Raw genomic sequence first — 25,580 nt, 5'->3', positions numbered from 1 at the left:
AAATTCGCGCCCCAGTAGCCGCCGTTCTAAATTTTAAGGTTTCAATACAATATTCAGATCTATTCTGGCTTTGGCCTCTCGCAGGATATCAGCGTAATTGGCACCCTTCTCTTGTGCACCTGGTTGTAACGCGATGACGACTGCTGTCGAACGCGGTCCCTTCAATTTGGACGGCCAGGGGAGGACCCCTCTTGTCGGCTTTTCCTTTTCTCCCATTCTTAGCAGGACCCTGGTTTTGCTTCCTGTTAGATTGGTTCGCCAGAGCAGCTGTCTGACTTTCCGGTACGCTAGTTAGTTTACTGCCTTTCCTATATATTGGACCAAGAGTCGGTAGGCTTTTGTCCGCCAGCCCTGGTTTGACCTATTATCCAGCGACTGAGTGGAGGCGCTACTGGGTGCCTTTGTAGCGCTAGCACTTGTCGCTTTCGACGCTTTATTATGGCCCTAATCTTATTGGGCAATATTTTGCCCATGGACATCGCGGAAACCAGGACCTTGGCCCCGACAATGTTCGCAAGCATTTCCCTCTTTGATTGTCCCTGGAGAGGTATGTGTCGCTCCAACGCATATTCCTCTGGTGTTATTTCTGGACGACTAGGAGCTATGAGTTTCCTGATTTCTCTCATTTGCCTATTATGCTCCTCCATCTGTTGTTTTAATAGAGCGGCAACATCCCGCATTATAAGCGACCGCATCGACTCAGTGCCTAATTCAGCCACGGCTGGCATTTCCTCTAATTCGGAATTTGTAGGTCGGAATGACCGCATTTCTTCCCTCATTTCCGACATTTCTTTCCGGAGACCATCCATAATCGCTTTTCAATTTAGAGTTTTCAGCATGAAGCCGCGTAGTCTCGTCCGTTGTGGAGCGCTGTGATAACTCTGTCACCGCATAACCAATGGATTCGACCGCAGTATTCAGGGCGTGAACGAAAGTACCCTTTAAGTTCCTCGATCTTGCAGCAACTTTGCCGATTACCTCCAAGCTGTCTAGAACCTTTTTCTTGAGGTCCTGGGTCGATTGAGTGTCATTGGACCTGGTTATGTCTTGAGTAGTAGCGTTCGACTGGATTTTGCACACCATATCTGTAACTTCTTCGGCAGCACGCAGTTCAAGCTCCTCTCTATTAGCCTTCATGAAGGCTTTCCTCGCATCGGCTGTTCCAGCAAGTGGTCCGGTAGTAGGTGGACGCCCTCTCCCTCTTTTTTTTCTTCACAGTACCAGCGTCTTCTTCAACGACATTGGCCGAAGTGTCAGAGCCGAGGTCTGACCCCGAGCCAGCTTTGCTTAGCCGTCGTCTCTTAGAGCCAGGAGCAGCCAAGGTATCACTCCAAAATCTACCCTCTTCCGTCATGGTCGCTGAAGCTACTGTATTCAGACTGCCAGATTCTGATGACACTAGCATGTTCTCCTCCTCTGCACCCGCGAGGTTATTCAGCGAGGCACTCCTACCGCGCGTGAGTACTACGGCGTGGCTACTTAACTTATCTTCGCTCGTCGTAGGCCTTACCTCCACACCTTCCACCCCCCCATGGCATTTTCTGTCCCCCCCAGAGTACGTGGGACGGCCCACCCCCGGCAAGTCCGGTGCGGTGGGGGAGGATTCTCCGACCGATGAAGGGCCGGTACCTCCCTGGGGTATATTAACATTTTTAGAATCTGCCATTGTATCCTTTTTTAGCGGGTTTGGTCCCGCTAGAAGAAGTAAAAGAAAATAGAAAGCGAAAAAAAAAAAAAAAAAAAAAAAAAAAAAAAAAAAAAAAAAAAAAAAAAAAAAAAAAAAAAAAAAAAAAAAAAAAAAAAAAAAAACAAAAAAAAAAAACAAACAAACAAACAAGAAGACGAAAAACCGGGCTGGCGCCAGAAATGACGCCCACCCCCCACTGATTACAAAAATAATACAATATATACAAATGTACAAATATTTATACCTATGGCTATGAGTGAGCGTCGAGTATGACGGCCACCCTCGACTCGCTGGGCTGTTCATCGATTCCGGGAGCCTCGACTTATTCGAGGAATGGGAAATTCGTGAACCCGCCCAGCCCGCATACGAACTCAGCATATTTCAGACATCACAGATCTATCACTACGAAATATTTACAGATATTTACATGTATCTACAATTTGGGTGAGCGCCGGAAACGACGCCCGCCCACTTAATCGCCAGTTATTGGCCAACAGGTAACAATCACCCGAAGATATTATTACCTGTTGCCCGGAGTTGAAACTGCCCCATCCATTCCTGAACCACCGTTCCCCGCGGACGTGTCCCCGGGGATGAGTGGCTCAGCAATGACTAAGGCCAACGTGGAGGTTGCCCGACTCACACCCCGGCATAGTGCAACTATGTAGTATTTCTCATTTACAAAGATATTGAGGTTATCTATCTAAAGTAGTACGAGTAGTACGAGTATGAGCAAATAGCAGAGAATTGTCTACGTTTGTACTATTAACATACCATATTTTGTATGTATGCTCATTATTGATGGAAACTGGACAAATATTGACATGATGTACCTATATTTTTCCATGAAAATAATTTTGAAAGCAATATGTTGTATGCATTTATTCAACTCCGAAAATATATTTACTTAGTGAGTTTGTTTACATTTTGATATTTTGCATGCATTATTTTGGTGTGGGAAAAGTTATAGGCTATACATGTATCACGGTAAATTTATGTTAGGAGTAATAAAAATGTGTAATACTATACATACATCCATCCTATAATATTATATATACGATAGTGTGTCTAACTGTCTGTTATCGGTTATTAATAAAATTTAACGTGAATTAGATTATATCACTTAGGACGGACAAAGGTATTCATTATGCTAAAAAAATGGTGCGTAGTTGCATGTAACAATCAGAATATGCTATAAACAAGCCACGTGTATGCCATATGTATGCACATATATTTTTATACATAAATATATTAAAAATATTTATACCCGACGTTTTGCAGCAGTAATTTACTCCACTTTATATGTTATAAGTATTAAACTTTCGAACTGGTTAGATCAGATCAGACATTGCTATCAGTAAGATAGAAAGTGTCATACAGTAAATCAGTTCTTATCAGACAGGATTATCTCAGGCACACAGATTAATAGTTTTGATGCAGAACCTGTATACAAAATAACTTAGCATATATTCCGTCTGGTAATAGTTTGTTCAATACAAATTCAGCCTTCAGACTCAAAAGTTTTGTCTGGGTCTAACCTCTGCATTTATATGTACTACAAGCTGTTCCCGCGACTTCGTCCGCGTGGAATTTAACTTTATTTTTCTAAAATCAAAGTAGCCTATGTTACTCCTTATTACATCAGCTACTTGCCAATAAAAATCCCGTCAAAATCGGTCCAGCCATTTCAGAGAATTAGCCGGAACAAACAGACAGACAGGCAAAAATTGTAAAAAGTGTTTTTTTTGGTGTATGTGCCGTATTTATATTCATATGCATATAGGAAAAAACGGTTATTTTAATGTTACAAACAGACACTCCAATTTTATTTATATTTATAAATGTATAGATTATTCTGTAACTGTATATTATTGGGTCTGGTCCGGTTTTCAATGCAAACTATATCCCGATAAATGTTAATGAATATAGCTCGCTATACTTGTTAAATGAACTATATTGCATATATTTCTGGGGATAATTGTAAATTTCATATGTACTTTAGTTATCTCTTACTGAAAATCATTTTACTCTGAGTCATACATTGTCTCCAATTTTGGCAAATAGCTTTCCTTTTATCTTAACTCGTTAGATTAACAATTGACTTCTGAAGACCTTTTTCAGAATAGTCTAAAAGAGGTCTGCTTTATAGTCGAGTATAAATGAACTCGACTATAAAGCAGACCTCTTTATAATTAAAATACAAACCGACATAATAATGTAATTTTAAAACCACATGTTCGTTCACAAGTATAAGCAAATGATTCTTAATACTAAATTTTTATAACGATAAATATGTAATTAGGACAAACAAATACGTGTACATACGAATACTAGGCGTGTGGTAAGTTTTATTTTTGGTCTAACTACATTCGAAAAAATAATTAACGGATCGACTTTTTTATTGGAGACTTTTAGTAATGTAAGAAAATTTTATTTTAATAGTAAAAATAATAGCTTATTCACATGTAGGTTTTATTATGGTGAAATACACCTGCTAAATATGGGTGACGGTTATAGGTTGCAGTTTATGTTGTTTACACTATGATTGATATAGATCTGACCAATAATAGCCAAGCATGTAGACTAGATGCCATGGAATCGAAATTAAACTAAATGCTTCAAATGGAATAAAACCCGTGCTATCCAGGAGAGGTTGCTAGTTTAGAATGCAGAAAGGAGTTGTAAACAATAGTGTTATAATGTGTTTTCTGTCCATTGTTTGAATAGTACCGAGATAAAAAGAAAGGATTATTAATACATCAACAGTTTGAATCGCGCTACTGTTGTAATACAAAGAGCTTTTGTCTACCATATTAGCGTTGTGTGACGTATACGTATACGTATATCTATATAGGTACTGTACTGATGACGATGAATATAATATTTAACTGGAATTATCTAAAATACTAAACAAATATTACGTCACGTCTTATACCGGAAGGAATATTACTTTATATACACGTACGACATACACATGATACGTATTGTATTACTATTGTCTTGTAAACCCATTAAGGAACTTGATTGCACTGTGCTCCATTTAAATGTCTGAATATATGTGGTAGGAAACAGAACTTATTAGAACAGACAGGTAGAAAATACATAGATTAATCACGCAGATTGTTTTAAACTGAGATTAAGCTTCATAACGAGCAGATGTTAGACGGGTGTTTATGTTATTACTACAAACGGAGACGGGTCGTTGTTCTACATCTAGATGACTGACAGATACACCAACAATGTAAATGAATATTAAACGGGAGTAGTGCGTCTAAAGTTTGAAACCAAGGCAAACCTGATGATACATTTAAGTGTCTATTTATTGTCAGGAATTTTAATTTGTTATTATTTTCTTTATGTGGTGTCCATTTATACTTGCCCGAGTTTGAGTATATTTACTAATGTATTCAGATTATTGGTAGAAATAATATAAATCTCGATGTCTCAATTTATCCTACTAGAACTAGAAACCTATTGTTATTAATTGAATATTTAATTAACGTCGGCAGAAAAGACTTTATTATTTCTATGAATAACACAGGAAAATCATTGTTTACGATGCACTTACGTGTGATATGCAAATCGAAATATTCCATTTATGAATCATACTTGGTATAAACGTTATAATCTAATTGTGCATACTTATTTTTCTTGCAAAGCCAATAAAATGCCTGTATATATAGTAGTATACAATGTGTCAAGAAATATTATTTTACTACTTAGAGAAGTATACATAATTTAGTTTAATTTTCGGTTTAAGCAAGTTTTTTATAACATTTCTTTTAGATTAACCCAAATCTTCTAAATGTATTTAACACGGGCAATCTCTAGCTGGATAATATGTCAACTAAAAACCGTCTTAGAACGTACGTTTAATAAATAAATCTAAGCATTAGTCAATCTTTTAGTGACTTGATTAAATTTTTCTCATATTATTTCAGAACGTCCGGCGACAGAATTTAGCCGACACAGAATAGTCCAGCCGACTGTTCAACATGGCAGAACAAAAAGAGAGATCTCAACTACAAAAGACACGGTGAGTTTCGGACTTTACAGGCAGATTGGATGTGCTGTAAAGTAAATTGCTAACTGCAAGTAATATTTAAATTCTTGAAAGATTATACAACCCCAGAAAATAGGGTAATGTATCTAAAACTATATCTTTCAAATCTTCAGTTATGGCGAAATAAAATCGCATAATATGTTATGACACGTTTTTTGTTTTATACTTACGTAATTCACTAATCCTGCATAAACTATTATACATCCGCTTCGCACGAGTACAATTATTACGGTACGAGTTTTTTTTTAATCAAATATAGAACATGTTACTAGCTAATAATGTTGCTTTCTACAAGTAAAATAATTTATGAAATGAGTTTATCCGATACAATAACTACTTTCCTCTTTGTATAATTATTTAGATAATAGTTGATCGTATGGAAAATACGTAAAAGTACTGTTTCCCGGCAAATGTCAATAGCAAGGTCAGAACACAAAGGATGTTTGTTAACACACATTGTATGTATCACAGTGATAGTAAACAGTTACAGGATTATCTATAATACTCCATATCCATGGATATTCCGGTTTACATAGAGGATGTGTTTACAGTTATCAAAATGATAAAACGTACGTAATGCAGTGTAAAAACTAACCAGTGGCACAAGAATAAAATATTTCTTTTTATAGACATTATGCGGATTCCGAACCAATATTGGCAATGGACATTGTCATTTTAATATTTTTTACGACAAAAGAGAAAAAATTTTTGATCTATTCATAAAAATTATTATCACTGCTCTAAAATTATTGAATATGAAAAATGTTTGTATTTTGTAGATGAAAATGTAATTAAAATATACCACTATTTTACAGAATGGAGGACATCATAATGACGTGACGGTGACCGTCCGTATAGACGGCGAAGATTATGTACTCGACTTAAGACTGAACCAGGATCTGGTTACCGAAGGACACGTCATCCGGTACCAGACTGGAGGAAAGACTGTTATTCATAAGCCTAAAAAAGAGGTTAGTTGATAGATTGTACGCAATTGAAATTTGTAGTATAAAAACGTTACGTCTTCAAAATTGTATATCATGATTGGTCATTTACCAAAAGATGAAGACTGTATGCAGTTATTTACGTGGGTGCTTGCAAAACTGTTTCACGACTGCTTTGAAACTTGCAGTCCGGTTTAAAGGGATATAAATGTATGTTAGTGAAATTTAGGCATAGAGGATTAATTTAACCTTTTAATCCTCATGTGGGGTTACGATAGCTTTAATCTACATATATTGTTATGTGGTCGCATATATTTTCCATCAAGTGGCACGTTTGTCAAAGATAAAATGTGGCCACCCGTATTGGGATTAGATCGTCGCTACATTCTGTTGCCACAACAAATTATTTTATCTTATGCGAGGTTAAGTGGGAGTGGAGAGAGGGTCGACAAAGTGTGATATGGGATAAGAAGTAGGAAGGGTCCTACATTTGTGAGGTCAGGTGTGGCGTGAAATGTGTACTAGTGAATGGTGTGAAGTGTGACTAGTTGTAACCAAACCGGAGTAGGGTCAAAATATCAAGAAATTCGTGTAACGTAATTTATGCATAACTCCTTACCGTTAGAGGAGCGAAATTTGGCCACGTTTATTAATATCTAAAAATTTTCTTCACTCTTCTTTATATTTGAATTATTCTTCTAAATTATACTATAATATTTTTGAACTTATATGTTTTCAGGATCTCGATCTATGTCAGTATTCTGGTACTGTACGCGGCAAACCTGACTCTTGGGTGGCAGTGTCCACCTGCCGTGGTATTAGGGGTATTATCTACGATGGACAGCAGATGAAGTACATCGAACCAGCACAGGGTTTGTAATATCTGTCTGATAGATATAATGTTAGCAGAAATGGCCCGAGTGTCAAAAAATATTTACTCTTACTCAATTTTTTGTAGTGCTCTCTTGTTTATGATTTTTTATAAGTATTGTTTTTGTAATTGGAATATAAAAGAAGCGTATAACCACGCTTTTATACATTTATAGCACCATAGATATTATAATGTGACGCCCGTGGTACATTTACATACTGGACTATAATGTTTTGCCTTTGTAGCCTGATTCACGTAATATAATTTACTGTAGGTTTATTGCTCTGATGTATACCAGTACGTCCTTTCTAAGATAGTTATCAGTATTCCGTTATCTTACATTTAGAGTTCTACCAACTTGCCCTCCCCTGTCTGTGTTGATTTTATGGGTGTGCATAGAAAGGGTAAAATAGGGGCGGTCGCTTTAGTTCCAGTCTAATTCACAGGAGTGTCATGTCACGATAGTCATAACTAAAGGCAAATGAACTTAGCCTACTTGTATAGATATATTGACATAGGTATTAGCTGACCTTGTAAAGAAGGTATTCATGTTATACAGAACAATAAAACAAGAATGGGTATTGGTAATTAGGTTCCGTATATGTAAAGGCCAAATATGGTTTCACGGAAAAGTAATCCATGGATGGCTTATAATAATACACTAGTAAAGAACTTGGAAGGTATTTTTGTACTAAATGACATACGGGGAAACAGTTTTATGTATAAAAGAGTAGTAAGAGTCTTCTTTGTCATATTACTCACTGCGACGTATACAACGGCACAGTTTTGTATGTATGTATGTCAAGAATTCATAAATAATTCAATGCACCAATAACATTGTGATCGTTCTAAAGACGAATTTAAATAGAGTTTTGCATAGTTAAGTATAAAAATCAATACTGATCAAGTATGAGTAGGGCCCGTGCATAAGGAAGTTTCGGACGAATAATGTAAACATATTTGCTTTAAATAAGTCTTTCTATCTTGGTATAATGATAAAACCAGAGGTAGTCCTTGTACAAAGACGTACGAACTATTATAGATAAAAACCCAGCTGTCTCACCCAATTCAACCAGCCGCAAAGCAACTTCATTATAAGCTGTTGCTGTTTCTCTTGCAGATTGAGATATGTCAGTGCAATTACAGTGTACAGGTATAACATTTTAGTTCTCCAGAACTGTAACATGAGGTGGTACTATTGATAACGTAATAATAGCTCACGCCTATACAGGCAAAGGTTACTTACACCAGGGTATTTACCGTTTACATAAATAAAATAATGACTCAATTGTAAATATGACTATAAAGTCACATAATACTAATTACATTTCTTGAGTGAAAGTTCATTGATGGAAAAATAAAAAATTACATGTATTTGTTTTTATGTTCAGGTCACGATGTGCAATCCAGTCATTACATATATGACCATAGTGACTTAAATGCAGTCAATAAGTGTGGTTTTGGAGGGGTCACTAATAACATCCACTATGATCCTCTACTATTGAAGAAGTACCATGCGAAGAAGGAGATGCAAAAGAGTAGGATAACACGGGTGAGTGATGAAGCTATCTCTTATACGAATTTCTACAAAATCATTTGGCAGCTTCCTGTGTATGATATGTTTCGGTTGAAGGGCAGTGAAATTACTGCGTACATTGATTTTTGTAATAGATTATAATGAAATAGTCCATCTGTCCTTGCTAACGGTATATGTGGCGGGTCATCGTCGAGTGATATAATTGTAAGATATATGTATGAGATTGGGTCACTTCAGCAGGAATTAACCACGATGCTTTCCAGGAGGGATCACGTCGAAGTTGACGTAATATGGTATATTTGCTAGCAATATGATCACTAAATCCCATTACGGGGGTCTTCCTATGTGATGGGTTGAAAAAATCGATTTTTTTTTTTTTTCATAAATTGCTCCCTTAACATGTCTAGAATACGGTAGTAAAGCGATTTTAGAAAATTCGAAGTCGTTTTAAAGATACAGCAGGTAAAAGAAAGAGCGGTTCGGAGCGGTGAGTTGGCAGTTAGAGACCGGGCCTATTGTGTACCGTCGGCTTTATACCTGGCCTCCCTTTTATTAATATATTTGTTTATACAAGTTTAGACACGTTTCTACAGACTTAAACAGAAAAGGAGCAGGTAAACTTACTGATAAAGTTATCCAAGAAATTACAAAATTCTACGGATTAGCAATTCGACGCCATCCAGATTCGCTTGAAGATATGAGAAAGGAAGTTTGGGCAACGTACTATCACAAATGTTCTTCTGATGAAAACCCTCAGCATCAATTTTGTCCAGAAGGCGAAGACAGTTGGTGTAAATGGCGTAAGGCTGAAGCTAATAATGAACTGGACCAATTTCATCACGATAAACCACCTCTAATTCCGCAAGTCCAAGAAGCTATCAAACCGGTTTTCGAAGATTTATCGAAAGACGAATTATTAATTCGTTGTTTAGGAGCAGAGACACAAAACAATAACGAATCTTTGAATTCTTTGATTTGGACTTTCGCTCCTAAACATCTTCATTCTGGTCCCAAAGTTGTTGAAATTGCTAGCTACTTAGCAGTTATTATCTTTAATGAAGGTTTTCAAGGTATTTTAAAAGTTATGTCGATTATGGGATGCCCTGTTGGTCGTGAAGCCCAAGCGTATGTTGAGAAACGGGAAAAAATCTTACGCTCTGAGCGGCGCGTAAGTGATGTCGTTAAACAAGCCAGGATTGACTCAAGAGCTGAACAATCTGCTTTAAAAGAGTTTCACGAGGAAGAGGAAGGAATACTCTATGGACCAGGCATCGCCGATTGAGAGTAAGTTGATATTTTAATAGTTTTTAACGGACTTGAAACTTTAAACGCGTTTTTCTCAAAACTGTGTTTTTCAAACTTTCCTCCATTGTATCTCAGAAACGGCTGGACCGAATTACTTGAAATTTACAGGGCACACTCAATATATGTAAACGCATGGAATGAACTATTATCAATCGAAAATTATCAAAACTTCGATTTTTTTATAGCAAAAAACAAAAAAAAAACGCCTAATTTGCAACTTTTATTTCAAATGTCTATCAAAAATCCAATTTTTTTATATTCATTTGATTATAGGTCATTCCGTGCTTTTAAGCCTACAAATTAAAACGCCGTTTTTTTTTTTTTCAGATAAGCCGATCAGCCGGAATCGTGGAGGAAGTGGGAGCTCTTTTTTTCGAGGCGGGGGTGTTCAGAGCGCTGTAACTCTAGTTTGACTGAATATTTTTAGCTGAAATTTTATATTTATACTGTCCAAATATGTGTTAATAAATGATAAAAAACTTGAAGCTCTAAATATTTACTGGTCGTAGAAAAAAAATCCTAAAATATCCCTAAAAAACAGGCCGTCACATAGGAAGACCCCTTTACTGACAATTCCCGTCCCCATCTCCCAGGTTCTGTAATAGAACGTATCATAGGTAACTGATAACATATATTGTGTGTAAATTAAACGTTTAAGGCGTTTTTCTGATCGATGCTTTTTCGTTACGATAAAGAGTGTTTTACTTAGATTTTCTGTAACATTAACATATGTTACAGAAAAACTAAGTAAAACACTCTCTGATCTGACATCTTAGACAAACTTTTGCATTTATTATATTGAAATTACTATTATTTAATTTTATTATTCGTACTAATGAATAGAATTTTGTATAACATAAGTTAATTAAAGTTAAATTATTCTTTTCAGTACAAAAGGGATGTGACCGATGACACATTAGTCCGCGGTCCGTTTAATCAGAACAAGATGTCTCGATACGTTGAACTGGCGCTCGTCTCTGATTATAACGAGTATATCGCGAATGATGCGAGTGTCGAGACAGTTCATCATCAGCTCAAGGACATTGCAAACATAATTAATGCGGTACGTTGCAATATAGCTCATTTTGTTTTTTATGGAATTTGTAAACCAGCACATGTCTCACTTGGTGGAAAGCGGCAATCGTCGTCTGTATATGTATATTTGTATATATGACACTACGGTCATCACATTATCAAGTGACGCCAATAGGGAAGAAAAAAACTGACTGTAATGAAACGTTATTTCTTACTAATCTATTCGGTGAATTCATGTACCTAGAACGAGTATCCAAAGGTGCATTAGCATTAGGTTGATATCTGAGATCTCATTTAGAAATAACTTCACCTTTGTTCACGTTTTCTCTAATCAAGATTGTTGCTGTATATGAAAGTGCAATAAAGAATATATGTTATTTAACCTTTTCTATTTTCAGGTTTACTCTCCGTTGAACATTTTTATAGCTCTAGTGGGAGTGGAAGTATGGAGCGAGAGGGACGAAATTGAATTGGTTGAAAACGGAGACACAACGCTCAACAACTTTCTTGACTACAGAAGACATGTTCTATTGCGGCATATACCGAACGACAATGCACATTTGATCACGTTAGTATATTAAACAGTTCTCTGTTCATTCTTCGTGAATTTAATGGAAAAAACAATCATCGTCTTTAGACGTAAACCAATGTAATGATTTTCACGTCGTCTCAATTTTTTTTTCAATCCCTGTTTTTATTATGTAACTAGAATAACAAAAAATCAATGGTCCCTGATGTTAAATGGTTAGCGTTACAAATATCCATGTACCATGGACATCACGTCACATGTGGGCCATGATACCGCTCATGCGTTGCCATTCCTGGGTACTAAAATTACATGCCTCCGTATCCTGTAATTTCTCAATATTATGTCCTCTTCAACCGAAACACAGGTTACAAAGGAAACTGATTGAGGCTGAAATCGATGAAACAGGCGTATGCAGACAGATGACTTTTTACAAAGTCTCTCTCGGTAGGACTAATAGGACTATCGTAAGTAAGGTACTTACGATGGTCGCGGGTTCAATACCTCGCAACAAAAAAAATATGTATTTATATCACATACCTAGAGAACCCATAATAAAAGCTCTACTTAGCTTGGAACTAGATGGGGCTGTGTGTATTATCTTGAGATATTATATTATTATATTTCCATTTAAAATATTACAGTCGTCAAAAATTCACCGAAGGCGTAGTCGGTAAAGCGTTAAAAGGCCCGATATGTACATATGAGTTCTCTGGCGGTGTTGCCAATAATCACTCCGAGGTGATAGGCCTTGTGGCAACCACGATAGCTCACGAAATGGGCCACAACTTCGGGATGGATCACGACGACGTGGACTGCGAGTGTCCGAAGGGCAAGTGCATCATGAGCCCCTCCAGCACGTCAATGATGCCGACACATTGGTCGAACTGCAGTCTCAGCTCTTTGGCGCTTGCCTTTGAAAGAGGAATGGATTATTGTCTGAGGTTCGTGTAACTTATACTCATATATACAGCATTATTTTATTTGCCGTTCAAAGGAGATTATTATGCATAGCCTACATGATATGTAAAGTATAGTATAGAGATATTTTACTATAGCTAGTCAAACTACAATTACAATCAATACTAAATGTTTTGAATTTACTCTGAAGATACATTAAAAAGTGCGCAATATAGCGCGGGAAAGCCTGCGCGCGCAATTGTGAATGCTTAAATTTGTGTTCACTCTTACGCATGTGATTGCTTTCAAGTAATTTCACTGTGTTTTATTTATTTTTTTATTGTACATATTTTATTTACCAATCTTTCTATAGTTATGACTTTGCTTTATGGTTACATGTTTTTTGTAATGGTAATGAATTATTATAAAAAGACGGTAAATCACGCACGATTGAAGAAAGCGGGAATGTCTTTCTTGTAATCTTTGTTAACATTTACATGCACATTCTGTCCTTCGTGAAAGCTGATTCCCGTGTGAAAGAACATACGTGTAAAGCCGGTAATTGTATCGTTTCAGGAACAAGCCGCAGCGGTTGTTCGAGTCGCCGACTTGTGGCAACGGATTCGTTGAGGCTGGTGAGCAGTGTGACTGCGGGTTGCGGCTGCCGGGGATGCCGATTAACGCTTGTGAGGCATGCTGCCACGCCGACACCTGCATGCTGCGGTCTAACGCCACCTGCGCGGCTGGCACCTGCTGCGATTTACAGGTACGTACACCTTAACTTTGATTTAATCTGATACGCGTCGCAATAGGTTTTATATATGATAACTAACTGACCCTGCTAACGTTGTTTTGCCTTAAAAATTAATTAGAAAAGTGAAAAAATAAGATTGTATGTAAATACATAAAAAAATTTTAATGCCACATTATAAAATAAAAAAAAAAATTGTTCAAGAAATAAAAATACTTAAATGTTAGGGTCGACAACCCTTATCATTTACCTCAATGCGGTTCGTCCTGGAAACCATCGTGATAAATTCCTGGTGAATTTTTCTTGATGAGGGCAACCATCCTGACTTTGTGCTCATCGTATCATGCTTCACTGTTGTCACGCCAATGTATACCGTTAGCGCAGAAGCGTGCACAACACCATATCCAAAAATCACATTGCTAACAGCCTCTCCCCGATCTGGGGGTATTAGTATAGAGTATAGTAAGATTGAAATATGTGCGTTCGTGCAGACGTGTCGACCCGCGCGTGCGGGAGTCCAGTGCAGATCGGCAACTCGGGAGTGTGATCTGCCCGAGTACTGCAGCGGGCACTCCGAGCACTGTCCGCCAGATGTACACAAGATGGACTCCACGCCCTGCGCAGGCGGACAAGTATGTATAACGCTATGTGTCACCGTATATGTGTAAATATGCCGTGATGCAATGGTATAGTTTAATATAATATAAAGTAATTAGGTGACTTATTCCGTAACATTGTTACATTTAATAAGTAACAATTTTACTAAATGGTTGCAGGGGCGAGTCATTAGTATTTTCTTATGGAAATAGTAATAACTTGAGGTAATGTTTCTGAGTGAAATGAATACATAACAAGTGGGGTTACTACTTTATCACAACACAATTACTGGGTAGATAGAGTAAAATGAATGAACATACTGTTTCAGGATACATTTCATTTAGGTAATAAATGGTTTTATAGTAGCTGAGAGATGCCATTTTTGTGTAAAACTACAAAAATAATCACCACTTTATTAAATACTAGTCGACCTGCGTGACTTCGTTTGCATCACACTTACTTGACCAATTTACATATATTTTTTTTTAATTATAGTCTATGTGTTATTCTACTAATTACTGTAAACATTTCATCAAAATGTCTTCATGTAGTTTTTGCGTGAAAGAGTAACAAACATCCATCCATCCATACTTACAAATTTTCGCGGTTATAAAATTAGTAAGATTTTTGATTATGGTAATTCTTTTTATATATTTTTTTTATACCGTACATTTCATTTTATTACCTTGATATCGCTACTTGTGTGGAATAATGGTCTCTAAAATTACACGAGTTTAATATAGTAACTGATGTCACTCTTGTTGTGTTTGTCAGGCGTACTGTGTGCGTGGGTCGTGTCGCACGCACGACGACCAGTGTCGACTGCTGTGGGGTTCAACTGGAGAGAATTCACCTCCTCAATGCTACACTAATAACAACGTCAAAGGAAACAAGTGAGTCGCATTTTTTTTTATTGAATTTATTTGATCATTTATTGTTATTCACATGCGTTAAGTGACCGCAAAAAATCAAAAACTTGTACCACAAAATTTTGTATATATTTTATTAGTGTAGACTCACTAAGCGTCGTAACGATGATCAAGGTTCCGCAGTGACTATTTGTGATCTCACACTTGTTAATTGTAGCGCAAATAAACAAAATAATATAAATGCATGAATTATTTAAATTATAGCATACTTGAACCCGGTAAGCGGCTCAGCTTTTCCGGCCAGGACGATTTCTGTTGGATGTTCTATATAAAATAATAAGTATAAGGAATAAAGTTATTATGGGTTTATTCTTTATATGCACACAGGACGGGCAACTGCGGCTTCGACCGGCGCACCATGACCTTCACACGATGCGCACTCGCCGATACCGCGTGTGGGCTCTTGCAGTGCCGTCATCTCAACGAACGCCTCGAATTTGGCATGGAATCCGTTTCCCAGCTCGGCGCTGTTTTCATCAATAATAATGGTGCAGTATATAAATAAAAATAAATATTCCTGAATCATTTACACAGCGCCATCTAGAGCTTGTGTTATGGTTACAGATAACTGATGTAAAAACTTAGATTTTTTTTGTATTTAGATACATAATAAAGAGAACACTTATACCATTATCATCATGAATACAAATGTTTGCACTATGCGTGGGATTTAACCCGCGATCATCTTAAGTAAAGCGGTATGCTAAACCGCTAGACCATCGACTCACCCACGACCCACGACGAGTACAGAAGACTATTTAACATAACAAATAAAGAATAAGCTGTTCTTTATTTGTGGTAATAAATAGACTGATAATAAATTAAAAGGATTTTGTAAATATATTTTTAATTTATAATTGTAAATCACAGGAAAAATCATCCCATGCCGTACTGCCATCATAGATCTGGGATTAAGCGATGTCGACCCTGGCATGGTCCCAGATGGCGCGAAGTGCGGTGAAAATAAGGTAATTACAATGAATAATTTTAGATTTAATTATGATAAATCTTTGTACACTATGACTTATGACTGCTTACGTAAACACTTAAATCACGTATCTGAAATTATATCGTATTTATTATGTGCCAATGAGATAAGTCGAAGGATAACAAAATAAGGAGCGACCGTGACTTTTAAATTTAAATGCACTGCATACGTACCTACTCCTTTCAGAGAATTTCACCAATAATAAAGACATGTTAGATAAAACTTATTATTGATCAAACCAGACGAAGTCTGGACCACCCGTTTGACATAAGTGACTTTTACAGACATTTTATTGAACATACATGTAGTACAAATATTTCACTATTGAGAACTCTAATATTAAATGCAATTGAAAAGCAATACAGATTGTGTGCAATAGTAAGATTTAAGAGATTTTTTTTTAGATGTGTTTGAAACAAAAGTGCGTGGACGTGGAATCGGTGAGGAAGATGATAGCACGTAAAGAATCGTCTGTTATTCCCTCCAACTGTTCTGGCCACGGTGTTTGTAATTCTGAAGGTAATATTTCCTTTCTTATTGTCGTAGTATAATAAGTAGCTTAAAAAATGATCGAACCTTACAGTCGCACTTTTTTTTTATGTAATTGTATTTACAAACAGTCGACGGCCCACCTGATGGTAAGTGGTAACCGTCGTTATATCACTCACGTCTATCATGCTATTATCCTGTAATTTACTGCTTTATTGCACTTCAACCGAAGCACAGCTGTTGAAGCAAGCATGTTATCATTACATGAAACATCTAAATACTAAACCGTCTAGGTTTCCGTCCGCGTAATTAATGATCAAATAATAAAATGTCTACTTTTCCGGGTTTCTGGACATGCTATATATTTTTACGAAATCATTGAAGCCAATTGCAGGAAAGCATCAATAATTGTGTTCAAGTATTTTCTAGGGAGTCTACTGACCCGGTGAATCAGCGGTATTGATAAAATGTTGATTGTTATACGTTTGTTTTGCAGGTCACTGCCATTGCGACGTAGGGTTCGGACCACCGCTGTGTGCTCTGCCCGGCCCGGGAGGCTCCTTCGATTCCGGACCGGCCAGTGATCCTAGTGGTAATACACACTAATATACATATAACAAATTATTCACAAATTGACAAATATTATCAAAATACCAGTGACAGTTTCTGAAATCAGAATCGGGTCAATCTGAATTTCCTAACATTACTGTGAAATTTATATCAATAAATATCAAACATCTAACAGAGACGAAGGAACTCGGTATACACACAGATCATATCCTATCTAATACTTTTTTAATTCAATAAATAAATATAGAGGTGATCTATATATTTAATCTATGGAAAAACCCTGGCGATATAGCTGGGGTATCGTAAATCATTACGTGTACAATAGGATAATGGAGTTCTAATGACAATAACACGGTACTATTATTAATATCTATATATCTAATAGCTAACTTTAGTAGCCTTAATGGATCTTTTGGTCTGAGGACTTACCTTGAGCGCTATTGAAGTAATAAATTTTATTGCTCACCTCCTGTTACATTATTGGTACATATATTTTATATAAGTGATAATTCTGTTGTTAACAAACATAATATTAGATAAATTGAATTCCTAATATTAGATAATTTTTCAGACAGTTTTACAAACAGTAGGGACTTTCGCATAGTAATTACACTCGTTTTAGTTAATAAGTTAGTAATGAATACAATGTTATTTATAGTACAAAGAAACTTCATGGTGGCTATGTACATCATATTCCTCGGCATCATACCATCGATCGTCATCGTCCTGTTCCTCATCCACTACTCGCGTCACAACGTTCTGCACTGGTGGAAGAAGCCAAGGAAATCGTATGTACCAAACTTCTGCACAACCAATGCTACTCGCACATTCTTTGCAAACTTACGCACACACAATATCACAACCTCTATGCGAAGGTTAATAAGCTTCAAACGGGATAGCACTAAAACACACGATGTAAACTCAAACGAACAAAATAAATCAGAGACAAATGGCCTCAACGCAAAATATGACGTTATTTTTAAAAGTAAGAAACCTTTCAAAAATCTTAATAGGAAAATCAATAAAGATGATATTCAAATCGCCGATGGTCGTTTAACCAAACCGACCCCTCCGCCTAAGCCTAATGCTAAGCAGGCAAATAAACCAGGTATTGTAATTGTCAAGGGTGGATTGACGTCGACAACTAATGAAATGGTGGCCAATACGGCGAAAAGATCTCGTTTGCACAGTATTCACTCTAGTGAAAACCATTATGCTAATGTTAAAGTACATGTAAAAAAATAATCTATATCATACATTCAATAGTGAGAATATTATACTTAGTGGACGTAATAATGGTTTGGAGTATTTTATTGCAAAGTCCTAATGTTATCTGCGATCTGTTAATGCTATCCTGGATAAAATCCAGTTATACTTTATAAGTACTTGCCATTTGTTTGTTTCTGCTTTGTTTTTGTGCTTTGGTTTTAAGTACATAAAAATAGTTTTGTTTGTGGTTATACTAAAACTATATATCGAATAATGCATATGAACATTACGTACACAACAAAACTGTGATATCATATAGTTACATAATAAAAAGTTAGATATAGAAGTAACTGAATTTGTAATAGATTAAAATACATCTATAGTATGTTTTTTAATCACAGAGTCATACTTGACATTTCCGATGTTGCCAGGATTTTGCATTTTTTAAATGAAATTAATATTAATTACCCAGTTTTGTAGGTTACTCAGAAGTAATGTGTGGGTGTTTATTTAAAACACATTAACACAAAATTAATAAAGTATATGTAATAATAAATATGCGGTTGTTATATCAAAATAGATTTTATTATTCACTAAAGGAAAAAAAAAAATTTTTATTTATACTGTAAAAATTACTATTTGTACGAAAACGATTAAAATGTATTTTTGTGCTGTATAAAATACAACGACAGTAATGGAAATACTAGCATATGCACATAAATTTAAAAAAATCTGTTGTGGAAATGTCATTTAAAGCTGTTAAAATAAAAGTTTCCGATTAAATAAATAGTAACATTATTTGAAAATTTGACATTGTCCTGACCTGTCAATTATTAGTCTCCGGGATTAAAAACGGACTATACAATATATTAATTAAGCATGAACTTATTTTCTAACAAATAAAACTTCGGATCCAGAATATGTTTCCACACAGGCACACAAAAGTAACATCCACTTATTTCATGCATTTGACAAATCTGATTACAGACAAAGTGTAATAGAAAAACAGCAACTGTTGCAAATCCAAATGTATTGGTCTTGAAATTAGATAATTTTTCCTATATTAAGACTATTCTATAATAAGTTACTGAACCATTCAATCATAGATTAATCACAACCATTTTTAAATATTCATTCAAGAGAAAGGTATATTTTCTGTTATACTTTGCAAATTCTAGATCTCTTGTTCAGTTTGTTTATCAGCAGCTATTCTAAATTTATGGTGATCAATGAGAATCGAATGTCATAATTTTTAAAGCTAATTGTGTATTGCGACTATTCTGCACAATGAGTTTATTACCTTTTTTTATATGCTTCGTGTTATGTAGTTAATGTACATATATATATACATATATAAATGTTTGTGTTATGTCCACATTGTATGGTGTGCGAACTTAGATAATATGTCATTCTTACTTCTTTTCAATCATATTTGTAAGTAGTGTAACATTGCATGTGATCGTACAAATATTGGTACTAACTCGATATTTGGGCAATACTAAGGGGCTTGTTTTGAAATATAATTATCAGTCATCATTATAATAAACTGTTACTAACATTTACTCAGTAGACATATTTATTCTGGTTTATATTGGACTTTTGTTGATTACTGAATAGCATGATTTCTCCAAATTTAGTTTATTTTAAAATCATATTCAAATCCAAATTAGATAATATTTTAAAATTGGCCCTACAGTTTTATTTATATGTAGTATAGTGTTTGAAATTGCTTTAAATATTATAATAAGTCATGAAAAACTAAGTTAAATAATTGTTTATTTTTCTGTATTTTTTGTTACAAACGTAATGTTAGTTTAACTAGTTTGTTTAAATTGAGATCTAAATACTAATAATGAATATTATAAGTCCAACTACGTTCATTGGTCGCATCTTTTCACCGATTTCAAAAATGAAGATATTTCTCATTTAGACTGTTTCTTTTTTTTACCTCATAACTTTTTACTGCCTAAACTGTTTTTGACAATTCTCTTTTTTAAATTTATAGCTGGTGTTTCTCGTATCTTCATATAAATTAGATCAAGGTTTGACCTCTTGTTATCCTTCATTGAAGTCGGTTTTTTTTGGGACCTGAACACGTTATAATATTATTACAAAACACCTTTATACAAAACACCAACCTTTATAAAAATTTAATGCATAAAAATATCTAACTAAGATCAATGTATAAGATACTGAAAAGTATAATTAATTGCATGTATTTAAACAATATATTAGTTACCTTGTATATACAAAACATAGGTATTATTATTAGCACAAGCAATGAATCTGGGATTGCATATGATTTTATTGACTTTTGAAATAACGAAAGTAAAAAAATATTTAGTAATTTTTATTATACTGCCATCAAAATGAAAATAATTGTTGTAGTGATGTATTAAGTTTAATAAAGATTAAGTTGTTTGATGTTTTAAGTATTATAACATACACATCTCTATTCTGTTTTCTTTTTTCTTGATAACTTTCCAATTGTTGTATCATTTTCAAAAATACTTAATTGTTCGTAAATTATTATGGGTATAATACTAATTATACATTTGTAAACATCAATAGACATCGAATTATTTATATTTTAAGTAAAATGTGGTATAAACTATATACAAATACTAGTACTATTGAAGATGATACAAAATAATCACAGAACATAAATAACAAAACAAATACGAAATATGGCGAGCCTTTATTCTTATTTTTATTAAAAGCGCTTCAGTAGGCAGTAAGTGGCTACTCGGAAGTCTTACTTGAAATTCATATGGTAAATTAATTTCAACTTCAAAAGTTTGGCCACACTACAACACTGTTTAACTTCTCATTGGGTTATAAAATATTAATTGAATATTAGTTTTCTTCGTTTGGATCAATGTTTTATAAACAATTTTGGACTATATTTTTGGTTATGTAATATTTATAATTATTTATATATCTTTGTTGACATTGTGGCTTTCATGGCATGGCTACTAATTTATCAGATTTTAAATGTAGAGTTTGTTGTTTTGTTCTGTGATGAAAATGTTGTTAACACAATAGTGATTGTACTTGCAACATTTTGTTGTGGTTAACCTTGTAGATGGTTGGGGTGATGTAACTTATTGGTGAGTGTTTGTTTATTACCAATTCCCTAACACAGCATGAGAGCATGTTGGTTTATACTAATATACACAACGTAAATTAATATTAGTTACCCATTTAACTAACCGTAGATATCGTTCGTTGATTAGTGATTAGATACTACGAGATTAATCCTTTTTTTACAGAGCTTGTTCTGAGTATTCAATTCAAACCAAAAGGTAGATTAATCATAATTGAACTAAATTCACAATAAAAAAAAGTTTAAACCTGAGAATCGTTGTATTAGATAATAAGAATTGTTTTAAGCATTTAGGTTCTTTGGGAAATTTTATCAGTTTCTTGATTATTGATTTTTTTTTTCAGAAAAAAGTTTACCTTAATCCAAATTATTTTTTTAATTTTATTAATCTGAATATTTTCATTAGCACCTGAATAATGTTATCTAAAAATGTTATTTATGTGAAACAGGATATGTATATTATTAACACTCTAATAATAACTCTTTTTCTATATACGCTGAACATATTTATTCAATCGCTGAAATTAATTGTAAATTGATTAATAACATATTTTAATTTCCAACTGATTAATTTATTTCATTTGTATGCGCAGGATGCAGTCCCCGAAAAAATCGAGTCTACAACAGCGGATCTCCCGCGGTGCTAGCAAATTTGCAGCAAATTTCCAAAACGGTGGTCAAAATAATGCTCAACCAGTCGTCCATACTCTATCCAATCCTGATGATATGAGCTCCAGTCTTCTACGGAATGACTCTGACAGAAGTCCTACCGGGAATCTTAACCCTACTGCTTTCTTCGGCAATTTCAAAGGTTTCTCGCTTACACCTATAGAGAAAAATCAAGCGAATGCTAAAGACAATCCCGAGATCGCTGTAATAGAAAAGACTTCGGACCCGAATAAAAGCGCTAAAATTACCCCAGTTCACCGAAGCAGTAGTAATAGTCAAAATATAGTGAATCAGGGTGTGCTGAAGCCGGTGTTACGATCGGCACCGCCTTTACCCGTAGTACCTGCAACGGTCAAACCTACCACCAAAACGAGTCCGTCAGTAAAGAGAACTAACAGTTCCGTCCAAAACAGAATAAAAGTTTTAATGGGTGAAAAGGAAGAAGAAAAACAAACGCCCTTGAATCCGCCGCCCAGACCAGTTATATCCAGTCCTATTTTAGAAGCATCCACTTGTACTGCAAAAGAACTCATATCTCCTCTCCAAGGGTCAAAGACTCTAGGACCGATAAGGGCGGCTCCAAAAGTTCCTATTACCTCCCCCGAATTACCCAAAAGACCTTTAAGCATGCATTCGGCCGGAGGCGTACCCCAGAAACCATTACCAGATGAGCCCAAAAAAGTCAAAGAGGGTATATCGCTTAACCGCATCGCTTCGTTCTTAAAACAAGACAAACCAAAGGAAAAAGAGCGTAACCCTGTTGAGAGGAGCAATTCGCTGCCGAAAAATCCGAATCACCAAGTGAAATTTCCTAAAGCTGTAGATAAGGCTGCTTTAAGAAATCTTCAGATATCAAATCCTATATTGCAAAAGGATATAGAGCTTCCCGTCAGTACGGTGCCAGTCGTGTCGGATTCAGAGGACGCCGACGATGCCAAGCCATTCGTGAATAGAGCTCAGAGCATGCGAGCGCCAGCAACACAAAAGCCTCTTATTCAGAGCTTTGGCTCAATGAGACAAGCGGCTGGTGCTTCTCGTCCAGTGTCTATAGTTGGCCGACCTACGGCACCTCCACCACCCCTACCCAATGAATCCCTCCAATCATACCAAAACTCGACGCAGAATGATATCAAAAGCACGGATTATGTGGACTGTATCGAGGAAAAACAAGCTCCATTAGCACACATAGATGAAGAATCTAGTGACAATATATATGCTATTATTGAGGAGAGTCCTGTGAAGTCTCCTGTAAAATCGCCTTTGGGTGGTACAGTACAAGTAAAATTAGAATCACAATCGCCCCCTGAAGGCTACACGGCACCTAAAAATATTCCCGCCACCTCGGGCAGTGCCGACAGTGTGGGATTGTTAGGTGAAATCGTAAACGAAATACAAAATAGAAATTTCGATTCTATTTATTCAGCGTCTACGCTTTCGAGAAAGAAAGGAAAGAAGGAACAGAATGCTGAAAGCGGCCGAGATAGTACGTACATGAATACAGACCACTATAAAACACCGGAGAGTGTATATAGTAATTCCGGTGCGAAATCGAACGCGTCTACAACGAGTAGCGGATACCTACATCCGTCTGCTGTGAATGTTCCGACTTATCAACAAGATGACACACGAAACGACGACACGAAAGAAAGCGATAAGCCACCGTCTTCTCCTACATTGAAAACTAACTCAAAGATTCCCACATTTACGAGACAAGTCACACCACCGGGTCTCAAAAATACGAGTACCTTTAGAAACGTGCCACAGTCACCGAAAATTACGAACAAAAATGTGAATTTAAATCAGAAACACATTACTAATAGTCCGGACTTAGTGTCGAGCTGTTCAGTGGCAGATGTGAAAAACGTAAAAGCACCTGATGTTATCAATAACAACAAAGTTCCTATCGAGCATCCAAAAGTTGCTATGAAGCCCAGCGGGACGACTAAATCTAATGATAATAGACCTCCTTTGCGACCAGCACCGACGGTCGAGAAAAAAACCTCTCTCAGGTCTGCACCCGCAATAAAACCTACAACGAATCTCAATAAAGTTTTAATTGAAAAAAATCCGCCCATAAATCGTGTCAACTCGAAAGTGGATTCAAACGTTAAGGCGATAGCCGATAATTTAAACAAAAATAAACCCAAAGTCGTGCCTAAGCCGACCACAGTCAGTTTGCAACGGACAGATTCTGGCGTCAAATCAAATCCAACAAAGTTGATATCGAAACCTTCGAACGTTGCCAGTTTGCAGCAAAAATTCGAAAATAGAAAATCGCTTGGTAAAGAGATTACAACAGCGAAAAAATAGGCTTTAATTTAGAATAATTTGGTATCAATTATTTTGAAAATGTGTATATTACACATGACTGAAGATATGCAAGTGTAGCTTCGAACGAATTAAGTAATGGCTTCGGTATTTTTCTGACGAATGTTGCATTTTTGTGCTGTAAAGGTAAAATCAGCTTTAATATGACAAATATCGTACATTTTGTATCAAGAGATGAGTAATTGTGAAATATTTAATTGCAATACCATAGGGTATTATAATATATGTTATTTTCGGTAATTTATGGGAAAATTATGTATTTGGGGTGCAAGTGGCCAACATTCTGAGGCCAAAGTCAACCTCACCTGCATGTGGTGCACCCTGCTAATAAACGGACGAGGCTCTGGCGACTGTTGCTCATGAATTACCGAATGTAACATAATATTTTAATTTCTAGATAAATAAGAATAAATGCTCATTGTCATGGATTTACATGCTAGTAAAGTATTTTATAATAGAAACGCTAATTTACAATTTTTTTTTAAATAGAAAATTGTCATTTATTCTTCTTAGTCCAAGTATACAAATATTAAAGCTGATTTTATTTTATACCAGACAAATTATTGCAGAAAGATTCTTTGGTTTTCATTTATGAAATGATAAGGAACCATAATATGAATTGGATAAAATAATAAAAGTAGATAAATTTTGTCTGTCAGTTTGTCGATATCACGAATACATGATTAACAGATTTTAATAAATTTAAAGGACAATGTAAAAAATATAATAAGCCCAAGATGTGGATATAAGTATACTGCAAAACGTCACTAACTTAATAAAGAACATGGTAATTTATTTACAAAATATTAATATTCTGACTGTGTAACGTGGGTTTTCTCTGTATCGATGTTCAAAATTATTAAATTGCTTTTCAAATTTATTATGTTAAACTTAAATTAAAATGTCAAAATATCTAGTCTATAAAATATAAACAAAGACATTTTAATTACAGCTTGAGTGCTTTAAAAAATAACATTTATAAGTACAACATACACTTTAAAAGTGTTACATTACAATGGGTTATTGATACGACCTGTTAATAAATCTATTTTATGGTGACAAAGTACAGTAAGTTC

The 25,580-nt window shown here is 35.4% G+C and overlaps 1 protein-coding gene across 1 annotated transcript in view; it reads left to right on the top strand.

Moving 5' to 3' along the window:
* Window positions 1-24,745, top strand: part of LOC131843753 (disintegrin and metalloproteinase domain-containing protein 19) — a gene marked incomplete at its 5' end in the record, with an annotated part of 58,001 nt that extends 33,256 nt beyond the window's left edge. Inside the window, 16 exons of the mRNA XM_059192483.1 lie at window positions 5,629-5,723; window positions 6,566-6,721; window positions 7,434-7,566; window positions 8,957-9,117; window positions 11,297-11,470; window positions 11,841-12,010; window positions 12,613-12,912; window positions 13,445-13,634; window positions 14,111-14,251; window positions 14,991-15,109; window positions 15,473-15,633; window positions 16,016-16,113; window positions 16,538-16,652; window positions 17,119-17,214; window positions 17,851-17,980; window positions 22,101-24,745. Of these exons, the coding sequence (XP_059048466.1) occupies window positions 5,629-5,723; window positions 6,566-6,721; window positions 7,434-7,566; window positions 8,957-9,117; window positions 11,297-11,470; window positions 11,841-12,010; window positions 12,613-12,912; window positions 13,445-13,634; window positions 14,111-14,251; window positions 14,991-15,109; window positions 15,473-15,633; window positions 16,016-16,113; window positions 16,538-16,652; window positions 17,119-17,214; window positions 17,851-17,980; window positions 22,101-24,486 (4,625 nt within the window). The remainder of the gene's footprint in view (window positions 1-5,628; window positions 5,724-6,565; window positions 6,722-7,433; window positions 7,567-8,956; window positions 9,118-11,296; window positions 11,471-11,840; window positions 12,011-12,612; window positions 12,913-13,444; window positions 13,635-14,110; window positions 14,252-14,990; window positions 15,110-15,472; window positions 15,634-16,015; window positions 16,114-16,537; window positions 16,653-17,118; window positions 17,215-17,850; window positions 17,981-22,100) is intronic.
* Between the last annotated feature and the right edge of the window lie 835 nt (window positions 24,746-25,580).

The sequence above is a fragment of the Achroia grisella genome, unplaced genomic scaffold (assembly GCF_030625045.1).
Source record: "Achroia grisella isolate CSIRO2021 unplaced genomic scaffold, CSIRO_AGI_Agris_v1 utg3288, whole genome shotgun sequence".
NCBI classification, from domain to species: domain Eukaryota; kingdom Metazoa; phylum Arthropoda; class Insecta; order Lepidoptera; family Pyralidae; genus Achroia; species Achroia grisella.
The sequence above is the reverse complement of the archived record's forward strand: the minus strand, read 5'-3'. Positions and strand labels throughout refer to the sequence as shown.